Below are 14,789 nucleotides of genomic sequence, written 5' to 3' on the forward strand. Positions count from 1 at the left end.
TGTGGCATAGACAATTAGAGACAGTAAGCATTTCCACCGAGAGTACCTATACACAACCTATACAACACCCATAGGCCTACAGACATTAGTGCAAGACTGAGTAGTGTCTCGCTGCGGCCCGCGGGAAGGCGTGGCCATGACATCAGTCCCCGCCCATCAGGCACAGGTGCATTCTGGGATTGCTTAACCCGGTTGATGCCAGAAACGGTCATAGAAATAATCCCGTGGGTGAAATTCCGCCAAAATCGGATGATGGGGAGAGAAAGTGAAGAGAAAACATGCCACTCCGAGGATACCAATCTTCACGTTTTGTTTCATGAGGAAAATGACTAAAGGTGAGCGTTACGTTACAGTTATTTTCAGGGACAACAATGATTAATATCAATGATGGCTCCTACCTATTCTAATTACCTACTGGTAATTTAACTGCACATCGCTAATTTAGCTAGACGCCACGTTCAATATCGCTATTTCTGATTAATAATGATGTACTTCGTGTCATTTGTGTTGTATTTCTCTCATTTGGCAATATCAAACTATATATTACAAATTTGTCAAATATATGGGAAGTTAAGCGCTAAGGATGACTGAGTGACAATAATTTAGCCACTTAGCAACCATGTGGTGCAGATCCACTCGTAAACAAGGGATGCAGCAAGGTGAATACGACGTGACCATTGCTGGTTCTCAAATAGTGCACTTCTGCACTTCATTGTTTATGGTTCAGTGCATATGGCGTATTAATTGCGCACTGAAAGATAGTGCCAAAAGAGAACAGGCGCACCATCTGAGACACATAACTCACATGAGCTCAGAGGGCGCTACTAGTAGCCAACGCAGTCAAACAGAATTAGTAACCGTGCCAGAACTTCCACTGAGCTCTATCCTCCTTATTAAAAACATGTTTGGCTGTTGTTATAGAGTTGGGAAGGACTATGTTGACTTGCACAGTAGTAGACCTCCTGACTAGAATAGCCATGCGTTTGGTGTAGTAGCTTGCACAGACTAGCAGATGGCAAGGAAGAGAGGCAAGAATGCCCTCCCATTTGTTTTTGTTTCAGATAAACTGATATCATAAAATAACTGAACAATTCAAATAACATGACTGGCTATAGTTAGTTGTGTGCCTAATGTGTCAAAGTGGATATGGATTGTTTTGTATGCTTCTTTCTTAAAAGGTAGAAAAGATGAAAGTGGACGAGTACTGTATAATAGACAAATTCTGTGCACATTTTTAAAATGGATTTGTTTTTCGTTTTTTTCCCCTTTACATCCTACCAGGTTTCTTACAACAGATGGAGGGTCTTACCCAAGGGCCTGGATGACGGAAAACTCCAGAGAAGGGACCTTGAATGTCTCTCCATTACCCCTAATCACACAAGGTTAACATTGCTTTCTCGCAATATTAGTATTTAGGTTAAATGTGTAGTTGCGTTGCTCATCAGTTACAATATGAACAATATTAGTCTGACTGGTAGCTTGCAGTGTAGCTTGCAGTGTAGAAATGTCATGATTTGACTGTCATTACGTTTGCATTGATGCAAAGTAGACAATAACTTGACATATTAATATGAATGCATCAGGGAAGAGATGTGTGTGGGAAATACTTTATTCTGATCGCCCAAATCATGAAAACACAACATGTTACAGAAGTGAGTGTACCCCTCACATTTCTGCAGATTTGTAAGAATATCTTTTCAGTGGACAATGTTTCACTTTGAAATTTCACTTTGACACAATGAATAGCAACCTGTATACAACTTGTACAACTGCTTTAATTTGTTGCTCACTCAAAAAAAAAAAAAAAAAAAAATACAGCCATTAATGTTTTCAACATTTACCCACAACACCAAGATTAACAAATCTGCTACCGGAGTTATCAGACTTTTGCTGAACTGTTAAATCAAGCATGCTATGGGATTTTAACATGGGATGTGCTAATTTTGGTGAGGTACATTTTGTGACATTAATGGCTGTATTTCAAATGATTTTCAGTGAAGCAATGTGGGGTTAGGTGTCCTTGCTTAAAGGGACAGTTTGGTCAATTTCAACATGCAGTTGTATTGCTCACGCTACCCTTGACTTGTCAGTACCTGGTGATGCCACATTTTTCGGCTCAGCCCTTTCCGAGATATGAGCAATTCTAATGGGGGCAGCGTTTGTTTACATTTTTAAAAAATGAAACATAGACCAACTCCAAATATTTTCCCAAAAGGTACTGCAATTTGATAGTTGTCTGCTGATGTTTTATAACCTTTTGGATGTTTTTGGGAATAAATAAAAATGTTTTTTTGAAATGTAAACAAAGAGCTGCCCCCATTACAATGACCAGGATCTCGGAAACGGCTGAAGAAGAAGAAAAAAAAATCTCAGGCACTGACAAGTCCAGGGTAGTGTGAGCATTACAACTGCATGTTGAAATTGACCAAACTGGTCCTTTAAGGGCACTGCAGTCATGGATAGAGGTGTAAGGAGAGGTAAGGGGGGTATTTGAACAACCCTCTGATCTTAAGACCACCTCCCTAACCACTAAGGCAAGGCTGATAGGAGAATGATCAATACATGGTTGTGTAGGCTACTCCCCATGTTCTATTTTTGTTGCTCTCATTTTTATTGTCTGTCTTTTATGCCCTGCAGGACATTGTGCCTGTTTGGGTAAGACAGCTACATGGTTTAACCAACAGGTGGCAGTATGAGACCAGATATACAGTAAAGACAACTGTGACTATTTTCAAGTCTTCTGGGAAATTATAGGGCACTTAAGAAACAGAAGTGTCATTGGAGTTGTGATGGGCTGGAAAACAAAACATACCCTCTGTTAATGTGATGTAGCAAACGATTGTATGAGAGTTAGTATGAACAGGGTTCCCACACGTCCTGGAAAACCTGGAAATTTAGAGATATGTTTTCAAGTCCTTGAATGTCCTGGAAATTCACCAAATATCCTGGAAAAAATATTTTGTCCTGGATTTTTTTTCCTTCAACTTTTTCCCGATTTTGTTTGTGGTATAATTTTTACTCTTTTCCGAGTCTAGACATGACGATTGAATTTATATCCACGCATTGAATACATTATTGTCCACACACACATGCACAGTTTGGTCAGGTTGCCATCTTTGATTGCACTTATACACAGTCATATTCTTTGACTCAGTGTTGCCAAAAGTCGCTACAAGTCGCTAGTTGGCTTGCTGAAAAGTCGCTAGATGATATGATGGCGTTATATATCTCTCGAAAACATGCCTAGGGTCATAATAGGCCTACAAATAGGCAGTGCTAGCACTTACTTACAAAAAATTGTAGTGCTATCTTTTTTTGGAGATCAGAGCATATCTGCAGCCCTGCTTAATCGTAGGAAATGCTTCTGACAGCAGCTCAGCGTCACTGAGGTGCTGTTTCCACGTAGCTTGATATTTTTATATGTGGATATTTTTTTCTTCTGCTTGTATTGGTTTTGCATTGGTTTTGGCCTTCTGTTTCCACGTAGCAGATATTTAAAAGCCAGTTAAAAAAATGCAGGAGAAAAATATATCCTATTTAGGGGGCTGAAACGCATTTGTTACAATGGAGGATTTATTTTTATCCACATGTTGCATTTACACCTAGCAGGAGAAAAAAATACCCTGCTAAAAAAATATCCTGCTACGTGGAAACAGCACCTGAAAAGACATGTTTTACCAAAAAGTTGCTAAATGTGGATTTTAGTCGCCGAAAGGTTAAAGGTTAAAAGGTTAAAATGAACCATTCCATCTGTTGTTTAATTTATTACTTGCCCCTTGTCTGTGTGTCGCTGTGTATGCCCAAATTATGGGTTCGCCGGAGAAAACATCCGTCCTGAATTACCAAAAAATGGTCCTGGAAATGTCCTGGAAATGTCCTGGAAAATGATTTTTAAATAAGTGTGGGAACCCTGATGAGATATTGTCTTCAATTTCCCTTTTAATTTAATTACAAAATACTCTTGCACAGTTGACACCCATATCAACGAAAAGAAAAGACTGGAAAAGCATAAAGCTGAAAGCGAAAGCGAAAGCCCATTGGGAAACTCCAACTCCCATTGTCATTGTGACACAGCACTCCACAGCACACAAGTGAACACTGCACACTGCACACAACGAAATTGCATTTATGCCTCACCCGTGCAAGGGGCAGCCCTCAGTGGCGCCCCATGGGGAGCAGTGCGGTGGGGCGGTACCATGCTCAGGGTACCTCAGTCATGGAGGAGGATGGGGGAGAGCACTGGTTGATTACTCCCCCCACCAACCTGGCGGGTCGGGAGTCAAACCGGCAACCTCTGGGATGCGAGTCTGACGCCCTAACCGCTCACCCATAACTGCCCATAAAGCTGACCACAGTCCAACGAAAACTTATTTTGTTCGGCTGCTATTCATTTTTTGTGTGTGTGATTTTGTTTGGCTGCTATTAATGCTTTGCTTTTTTGTACAGGTGGTACATGTGTATAATATATGATGATACATATTTGTAGTAAATTTTTCTTGTCCTTTGACTGTCTATTTATTAAAACAGATGAAGAGCCTCACTTCAGAATCTGTATAGCAGTAAGGCGTGTAAGCTGTAAGGCGTTAAGTTCTGCCAGGAGGATGAGACGGTATTCAGCTCAATTATTCTCTTGCATTAACCAACCAATCACTGTTCTTGTTCTTAGGCACACCCTCTCCCTTGCATTCTCATTCATTTACCTAGAGCCAATAGGATGCCTGCACACTCATTTATAAACCTTCTGTCTATCTCTGCTCTTCCACTGACTAGAGTGCGCTGGTGTCGACGCCCCCACTGCCTCCACTTCAGCCTCCATCGCTGGCCGGTCCTCGTCCCATGAGGAGGCTCTGCGAGGTGTCCCTGCTTTTGACGCCTTGCCACCACAAGGATTGTGAGAGCCACCACCTCCAGCCACCGTCACCATTTGGTCCCCGTCCTGGGGGGGTGGGGGGGTAGGGGGGTAGCCTACGCCAAAGAGAATCACTACTGCATACTTCGGTGTCTCAATAAATATCTTAAACTTTAATTTGGTCTATCGAGTCTTTCATGGTAGAAGTGGAGCTTCTCCCTATTCCCCCCTCACAAATCCATGAAAAATGCACAAGATCTGGCTAGGTCCACTCCCTAGACCCCTACACTATTTTATTGACTGTGGAATTGGACTGTGTAACTATTTTGTACACAAATGTTATATGACCCACTCTTGCACCTTTATTGCTAATCACAGCTCCTTGTCTACCTCTACTGCACTGCCACTTATATGACTGAATACTTAAAGCCCGGCCTCTGGACTGTGCAACAAAGCTTTAGTAGTCTATGTGGATTAAACTGTGAATTACTATTGGTCTGGACTCTGTGCCACATGGCTCTGTCTGTAATTCATCTTCTTATTCCTGTACATATGTGTAACCCATCCTAGTTTTGTATTGATGACACAGCCTATTGTAAATACTAACCTGATTTGCCGTAGATTGTATAGCAGTAGCACTTGTACTATATTATTACTTGATATATATTGCTTTTTTTTGCATATGGGGGCTGTTTCAAAACTACATCTCACTGGACTTGTATAGTGGCAGTGTTAATTTTTCTGCAAATCTATGCTGCTATGAGTGAAATGATCGCAAAGAACATTTTGTCTCAGGACTGTTTTAGTGTGCTTCCATTCCATGTTCCATTATTTCCCTCCACGAATGAAATTAGTACAAGAGTATAAAGTGGCAGGCCTCTTCACCAAATCATTCTATAAAACCTACATAAGACTGCAAAAATTGACAGGAATATTGAAACAAAAATGACAAGTTGATAGGATAAAAAGTGATAGTGGGAAACTCCAACCCCCACTGTCATTGTGACACAGCACGCAAGTGTTCACTGCACACGGCACATAATAAAATTGTATTTATGCCTCACCAGTGCCAGGGGGCATCTCCCAATGGTATAAATGGCATAAATGTAATTTCTTTGTGTGCAGTGTGCAGTGTTCACTTGTGTGCTGTGGAGTGCTGTGTCACAATGACAATGGGAGTTGTAGTTTCCCAATGGGTTTCACTTTTCACTTTCACTCACTGCTAGACTGTGTGGGACCTGTCTACTCCCTTGGGATGCTTGTTGGGATGCCCCCTTACAAGGGTGAGGCATAAATGCATCTTCGCTATGTGCATTGTATGCTTTGTCACAATGGGACTTTGTGAGAGGGTAATTTGAATTGAACGTAACCTTACTGGCAAGACCAGGGTAGTTAGATGGAACCTATGGCTTGAAAGTCATGTAGTTCTTCATGTGGTTTTAGGATGGCACGTTCCTAACTTGAATTTCACAAGCATGTCACACTGGGGAAACAACAAGGGCATTCATAATGAGGGCTCCATCAAGCCTGGTGCACACCCTTCTACTCCACATTCTTAGAGTCCCTAATGCAATTTTAAGGCAAACATCTACATACCAGGATGCTCTGTAGTCTATGCTTCACCCAGCAGTAGAGGCACCTATACTAGGATCCCATGCTCACATAGGGGGTGCACCTCTGATTAATCAACCAATCAATTAATCAATCAATCTAAATAACATATATAGCACATCAGCATACATAATTGTCATTCAATGTGCTAAAGCATAGGGAAAGAGAAAAGAGAAGAAAAAGAAACTATATTGTGTTATAGATAGTAGATAATTAACCATCACCAAAGGTAATACAGCTGTTTTTTCATTCTTTTTAAAACAATATAGGCCTACTGTTGGGGCAGTTCTAATTTGGACAGGAAGTTGGTTCCAGCATTTTGCAGCATAATGACTAAATGCCATTTCAGCCTGTCTAGACTTGACCATAGGCACTATCAGGGGAGATTCTGAAGACCTAAGAGATCTAGAAGGAACTTTGAAAGAAAAAAAGGCCAGTCAAGGAGCAATGGTCTGGTTTTTGAACTAAGATCTAGTGTGGGGAAAGTTAATCCGGTTAGGTGTAGAAGCTCTGTATGTGCAGATGGCGAGTCGAGTACACTAGAGGGCAGCAGATTCAATCTTCTTGATTAGCAGCTTTCGGACAGGCGCCGGAAGATCTGAAGTGTCTGGGTGGGACGGTGGTTATAACATGGAAGATGACGAGGTCTCCGATAACTGGGAGGACGCGGCGGATAGCGGTGTAAGATAAGCGTTTACTTACCACACTTGCCTCAAGCATCGAATTTAGATAAAAATAGCTGCTATAACATTAGCACAATGCCGTCCATTTCAGACCATGTGATATAGCGACGGAATCGAGATGTGTCATGTGGTAACATGAGCAATAGCGAGCTAAATTGCTAGGAAATATTTGCTAACTTGCTAACGCTCTAAACAAGAAATGACTGCACGAAGAAAGGCCTAGCATAGCACTTCCTACATGCTGTGTGCTAACATCTTTTACACCGTGTTTAACTTAATGTATGGGGGAGCCCAGTAAGATGGGTTTGTGGTAACATTGTCAGAATAGGTTTACTTTTAAATACTACAAATAAATTGAACCATTGATCATTGCTCTAGTCGTTTTGATAATCATAGCTGAAGTGTAAGCTAGTTTAGCTGTAGGTGTTTAGCTTACCCCAGCTACCCCAACTTCAACAAATCATGGCATGCAAACTGGCCATGTGGAGTAATATAGGCCTAACCGAGGAAATTACAACGCTAGAGCTCTAGTGATTTGTTATCTTGTTATCTTATTATGTTTGCACTCTGCAGACGACTTGTCTTCAGGGCATCGCAATGGGATTAAAGTTCGTTTTAGTAATTCGGGGTTCTCGAAAGTGTCATCTCCTGATAATTGTTGATCCATGATTAATGAGTAAATTACTATAACAACGAGTTTGGCATTAGTTACCAACTATTCTGGAGGTCCCTGGCCGTCTGTTCATTATACTGTAATGTGAAGTTAGTCTGTTTGCTAATGGATAACCATAGTTATTAGGGTTCGGGGAGTTGGGTTTCATCAGGGAGACTCCAATGTTTGAACAAGATTGTTTGCCCTGGATTAATTCGAAACCTGTTGAATTCTTCCTCAGGAAATAGAGAGAAGATTGGAGGCTCAGTTGAAAATCAATGAAAAAGCAAAGTGAGTATAAGTACATTTTGGTAATTTGTACATGACTTGTTGCCACTAAGGTTTGTTTTGGTCTCCCTGCAGATGACGTCACCTGACAGTACTAGTGTTTTTTGTCATCTGATATAAAGTTGTGTACTGTGCACATACAAAACAGCAGATAATGTTGCATGGCACAACAATGATAGGGAAATAGTTTATGGAAAGCTTTCCCCTTTATAATGCCTCTTGGTTACTCCTCGATACTGAGATGACTGTCTAAACCAGTGGTTCTCAACCTTTTTTTGTACAAACACCCCCTTGACCTCATTATCAGCCTCCCAATCCCCCCTTGACTTCATCATAAGCCTGCCAATGCCCCCCTTAGTATTGAAAAATAAAATGGACTAATGCCACCCAATGAGAACCAAGCCCCGTCCCAACTCAGCTGTATCCTTCTTAGCGCTCTTCAAATACTAGTCTAAACTCTTGACTGTTAAGGTAACAATGTTCCCCTAAAAAGAGACTCTTCTTCAATGCACCTGTGTGTGTCTGTTTGTGTGTGACAGGAAGTCCAGTGGCACAGGCAGTAGCTCTCCTGTGAGGACAGCCATGGTTATTCAGGACGAGTCCCTGCCCGCGGCACCCCCTCCTCAGATCCGCATCCTCAAGCGCCCCTCCAGCAACGGTTCCCTTGGCAACGCGGCAGCCCAGAACCGGCCTGCCGTGCAGGTGAAGTCGCTCGCCCAGAGAGAGGCAGAGTACGCAGAGGCCAGGCAGAGGATTCTAGGAAGCGCCAGCTCTGAAGAGTCCGCCTCAGAAAAAACAGAAAAACCCAGCAACGACAGGTGGGTGGATACGGCTGTAGTTGACAAATAAACTTCTTTTTAGTGACCCAAACAGCGAGGCAACTGACGGCCGACTCAGCGCGAGGCCTCCAATAATCAATCCGGCGGGGGAACACTCACCAGGAACCAAAATCACCCCATGACAATCCACAATAAAAATAATCCTTAAGATCGTTTCAGAAGCATAAACCCATATTAAATAAAATAAACAATGATGGCCATAAGGCACAACATAGAATTAATAGTTTACACAGCTTTCAAAGGGGCTCATTTTCGCATTAAATATTTTCCTTTACTGTGTGTACTGAAGTTAGTTTGCAGTTCATAATTGTTTTGGAGTCCATTCTTTTTATTGTGTACCTGTGTCGTCCGTACCCTGTCTGAAACGGGAAATACAGAATTTAGAAACTCCAGTCACAATGTCAGAAGCTTGGACTGTTCTTCTAATAGCCTGTTTGTGATTTCTTTTCAGGTCAACACGTGTCACTTCCCCATCGTCATCCGAACAAAGCAGACAGAACAATCACGCCATTCGCCAACCGACCGGTCCTGACGGCTCACAGGGATTCCGCCAGTGCAGATAAAGAGTTAAGGAGAGGGGAGAGAGGGGTCCGTCCTGCTCTCCAGGTGGAGGGGGTAGAGAGGGGGGGCGCAAGAGGGTTAGACTGTGGGTTGGAGGGGTTGCAGTGGAACAGCACATGTGCTGATGTCAAGCAAAACATAACAACAACAACAATGGTGTTTCTGAAAATTGCCAAGAGCATTTGAGATGCCATGGTTTGTTTCAGTTGTGTGAGGTTCTTCCTTACTGCTCTCACTCCTGCCTCCACTCCCGGTCACTCTCACCAGTGTGGGTGCGCCTGTGCCCTGAACACACGGCCACAGCACCCCACACCCAACAGAGAGGGACAGTCGTGATGCTGTTTTGCTGAAGTGTGTCATCTAGGAGTGTTTTGTGACCACAGTACTACAGCCCACACTGTGACTCTGGTCTCTGACTCACCCCAAGGTTCCCCTCAAGACTTGCCCACACTGAAGGTACTTCCACTGGGCCAAGCCCCAAGCCCCCCTGCCCCCTGCTCCGCTCCATTCTGCTCCAGTCCACAGTGCCACTGGAGAACCCCCTCGGAGGAGTGGAGCACCAGCTTGGGCTGGACGAGTGAACGCCGTGGGACAGACGGGTACAGAAGCAGGTGGATAACACAAGGAAAAGGCAATGTCAGCAATGTCCAAGGGTAATGTCCACGTTGCGGGACATGTCTTGTCATCATGCAACATGGACAAACTCTTGATTCGTAGTCTGGTAGAGAGAAGTCTGAACGTTTGATATCCTTTTGTTTAGTTTAAAATATGTGACGCAGAATGTTGTCGTGACCATGTGTTGGTCTTTCAGATTCACTGCACACATTGTTGTGCCATGTATTAGCCTATTATGACCTAACTCGTCTAAAAAATCTAACCGAATATAACACTGTTAGATTTACATGTGCATAGATGCTGCGGCCCCCTTTAAAGGTTGTTTTGCACAGATGCTGATCCCGGTCTTAATGGGTTAAACTAAATGGAAGGATTTCAATTGTGTGGCCTTCTCTCGACCAGACGAAGGTGTATGGACTGCACAGGTGAAGCCTCGGCCCATCCAGGATCTGTTGGCCAGTGGCATGACAGCTACGTAGTAGTACAGTAGGAGTGCAGTGTGGTGGTAGGCTTAAACTCAGATTAGCAATAAAACACACACACACACACACACACACATAGACATGTCTCTCCTGGGGAGTATACCAAGAATCCGGCTCAGTAGTGAATCAGGTTAAGTTAACCTTGGGCGTGTTCAGGCTGACAAAGAACCGTGGCGGTGCCCGTTCCCACACCTAATCTTGTTCACGTCGGAATTCCGAGTGTTTGGGAACCGGAAAGTTTGTTTGAGATGGGAACCAAAAAATGCTTGTTTTTTGTCTGCGAACCATGACGACAATGTGGACGTCAGCAGTTTCATTCGAGTAACAAATGGTCACATACAGAAAAGTTCAGAACCAGGACCCCGTTTCTCAAGTGTCATTGCTAACCAGTTAGCAACTTAGTAAATTGCATTGCAACCAAGTAAGTTGCTAACTTAGTTAGCAACGACGCTGTCGAGAAACGCACCCCTGGTATGAACGTGGGAGGTTCGCAGGTTAGGACTTAAATTCTAAACGTAACTAGTGTGGTAACAGGCACTGGCACTGTTCTGGTCGACCTGAAATCAGTACTTGAGGTAGTGGTAAATCATCTAATAGAGAAGCCTGGAGTTCTTGTTTTCTTAAACTGAATGACACCTGTGGGCTATCTATTAGGTTTACCACTTCCTGTACGTTAACTTGGCCAAATATTATCACTTATTCTTGGGATTTCCATCTGGACTATTTCTACCCCTGCTAGTATGACCCATATTTCAGTATTTGGACTGGCTCATTTTTTTGTGGTTTTTCTTTGGTTTTTGATTTTTTTTAAAGATGGCCTCTCAACGTCATTTAATTAATATTGCCGTGTTCCCAATTGTTATTGAATGCGTTACGCGTTGGTCCTGTTTTAAAAAACGTTCTGGTTGCTTTGTTTCAAGACGTTTTTGCAAGCTGGCAAGGTGGCTTGTGGAGAAACGAGAGGGTGTTCCGTGTTTCTCGTGGAAATGCGTCTCTGATTGGCTCACTCCTCCTGCTCTCAAAGAAACGCGTCTCTGATTGGCTCAGTCCTCCAGTCCTTGGAGTGAATGTAATGGGAAACAGAGTCGCCACTTCTCCGGGTGGTACTGCACTATAGGGGCGCCAACGGAGGCGTGCAGGCTCCATTCAGGGCTGTGCTCTTTCGACAGCGACCCCTAGGCGAGCTACAGGCACGGAGCAACCGGAGTGAGCAGGCGTTATGTATGAGGCTTTGTGCTGTGTGTGTACCTGAGAGTAGCAACCAGCTGATAGCTAAGCTAAGCTATGTTTCGGGCCACCAGACGTTGCTTGCTTTGAAAACAAGCAGAAAAAAATTACTCGACATGTTTTTAGATAAATGGGTCGATATAAACCTTTGTGGGCAACGCCTTCTTTCGACGTGACGAAACACAGAAAGGCTTTCGTGATTCGCTCGTTTCTCTGCATTATTGATGTAAATTGGGAAACACCGGGAAACACAGCCAGGAGAGTTGACGCACCGCTATGAGAGCCTTGCAAGTGAGTTTAACTTGGGGTGACCGTCCGATCTTCGAAAGGAGTGAGTAAAACTGAGTTTTATCGGAAGTTGGCCTTTAAAGCAGCTTCTAGATTTAGTAGCTTAAATGTCAAAGCATCAGTAGAAAGATTGTAGACAGCCTTAATTTGTTTTATGGTTGATCAAACTGTAATATGCCTTTTTAAAAACAAAAAAACTCACAGCTGTAGTTTGAGATGGCCTGAGTGGTAGCTTGATTTTGCTCTTAGATACTTCAGAATCTTGGTTGTAATCACTAGCCTACATAGTTTTGTCAGACCCTGAGAACAATGAAGTGTAAAAGAAATGAGTTTTGTAACTGTCTGACTTTTACCAGGTTGAATTTACTGTACCGTACATACAAATACACCAGGGGTCATCGATGTCTGTGTTGTGCGTCCCCATCTCAGATGGTTTTCCCCAAAAGAGTAAAGCATACATTGTTACCATTGGGACCTAAAGTATGACTGACTATGTCTCCATACAGAGATATTGAACTTGGAGAAAGCCATTTTGGGTTTTGCCATGTTGGCATGATTCATGAAAGTGATGGATTGCAACTGTCAGGGGAGTATTCCAAGAAGGTGGTTCAGTAGCAAACAAGAAAAAACAAAGTAAACCTGGAGGCAGTGGTAAATTGGATAATAAAGGCTCCTCTTCTCTTGGGCACGGTAAATGACATTACATTACACTCAGCTGATGATTTTACCCAAAGCGAGTTTCCCCGCTGTCAGCCTAGGCTCAACAACTTTTGGAAAGCTTTTCCGCCATTCACCATCCCAATTGCGAATGAGAAAATTATCTTTAGATTGTGCTTTTGCAAGATGTTGAATGAAAATTCAATCATCAATGATGCCTTGCCTGGCATCGCGGGTCCACACGCCCAAGGAGGGGACAGGAGGCTATATATTGAAATGGACCTCTATTACAACCTCTAGGAGCAGGATTACCATTTCCTGTAGGTTAACAGATCCAGGTCTACCACTTTACCATGTTCTTGGAATACCTGTCTGCTCTTTGATCTACATCAGATCATAACTGTTTTTTTTCCGCACTACTAATTTCACTTTAACCCTCCACTGTAAAGCCGGTCCCTTCATCTTCAGCTTCACACAGTACTCCTCAGGAAAAAATATATAATATAAATAGGGTCTTAACTACCCAGTTAAAAATGTCCCTTGATAGTCAGTCATCTTCAAAGTGGATGGTTATACGTTGTGGGGAACACAATACTGACAGCCTGTGAGATGTTACTTTCTGAAGGATCCCTTTAACTAGACGTATTGCGAAAGAAGCCTACTGAATCTGGGATGTTATTATTGTCACTAATGCAGAGTTTACTTTTTCACATGTTTTTGTTAAGCTGATGTGTATAACCATATTACAAATAAAATCCTTTCCTAAAAACATTTGTTGGCTGCTATTGCAGAAGTGCATTGCAATGGGTGAATGCGGGTCAGAATTATGTGAGATTGCAATTGAGCAAATGGGGAAAAAACTTGAATGTTATTGTCACATGTTATTGGCAAGATGAATAAACTATCAGCCGTGGATTTAGCTATTTCTTTTGATGTATTGCCAGTTTCGAGTTTGGACATTTCAAGACACATATAACACGGGTAGAAAAGATAAAAACTACAGAAAAAATACATTTATAAATAAAAAGAAATATATTTGTGACAATGCAGTAAATTAATGGAGCAAGTAATAGCCTGCACATGCTTTGAAATCCCTGTATTAATGATCTTTTTAATGGCTTCAGAGTTTGGAAGTATTCAGCTCACAATCACTACTTTTGCATGACGTTTTTAATTCCGAATTAATAACTCAGAATTACATAGTTCCGTCGAATTTACTTGGATCTTTCCTTAAATTCTGAATTAAGAGATGTTTACATGACGCTTTCAAAGCGGAATTAAGCTTTATTCAGAATTAAAAGGAGTTAATTCTGAATTAAATGTCACATGTAAACGTAGCCAGTGTCATATTGCAGGATTGGACTGGGACCAAAACATTTTATGAATTGTAGATTTTTTTTTTATTCAACAGCAATGGCCCCTGAGGACCGTGGGGGAAACTACATCAATTTCATAAAACAGAATCATCTCTCTTTTCAAACAAGACAAAAATAACTTTAGCATGGGGTTGGGAATGGTTTATTAAGTATTGTTTATGGGGAATATGAGATTTGTATTAAAAAATGAAAACAAACAAACAAACAAAATAAAAATAATAGTGTGATGGAGGATCCAAAGAACTGGATGTAAAAGCAGCCCATCGAGATATTGTGGTTAAAAAAAAATGTCATGTCCATCCAGACCAGATGTGAGCCAAGCCAGATGCCATCTCCTCCATCGCTCACACTCTGCTGCACAACCTGTAACAAGTCAAGACAACAAAATTCACATCTCTACACTTCAGCTGGCACTATTTCACATGTTCAAACGTGTTACAAGAGAGGCATGTTTTTTTTATATCACATTCCGCTAATTACCTTGTTTAGTCCTACTGATCTGCAGAGTTGATGTCCTCATTGCTGGGCTGAACTTTTGCACCACGTCTCCTGAAGTTCTAACAATGTAAAAGAGACACTATTTATTACCAAATTCAAAAACACTGCATCAAAACACACGTGGGACCTACATGTGCCCAAACAGACAAACATTAGGATTTCA

At 42.2% G+C, this 14,789-nt stretch overlaps 1 protein-coding gene and 1 long non-coding RNA gene across 2 annotated transcripts; both read left to right on the top strand.

Annotated features, from left to right (window-relative positions):
* Positions 1–116: 116 nt before the first annotated feature.
* On the top strand, positions 117–5,424 carry LOC134463123 (uncharacterized). The gene is made up of 4 exons (XR_010037639.1): positions 117–335; positions 1,282–1,382; positions 4,528–4,609; positions 4,771–5,424. It is a non-coding gene; the product is annotated as an uncharacterized LOC134463123 (long non-coding RNA).
* Positions 5,425–7,071: 1,647 nt separating this feature from the next.
* Positions 7,072–11,387, top strand: LOC134463124 (SUZ domain-containing protein 1-like). The gene is made up of 4 exons (XM_063216364.1): positions 7,072–7,141; positions 8,037–8,086; positions 8,623–8,901; positions 9,374–11,387. Exons 1-4 carry the CDS (start codon positions 7,091–7,093, stop codon positions 9,483–9,485), a joined length of 492 nt encoding a protein of 163 aa, XP_063072434.1. The 5' UTR covers positions 7,072–7,090; the 3' UTR covers positions 9,486–11,387.
* The last annotated feature ends 3,402 nt before the right edge of the window (positions 11,388–14,789 follow it).

The sequence above is a fragment of the Engraulis encrasicolus genome, chromosome 14, assembly GCF_034702125.1.
Source record: "Engraulis encrasicolus isolate BLACKSEA-1 chromosome 14, IST_EnEncr_1.0, whole genome shotgun sequence".
NCBI lineage: Eukaryota > Metazoa > Chordata > Actinopteri > Clupeiformes > Engraulidae > Engraulis > Engraulis encrasicolus.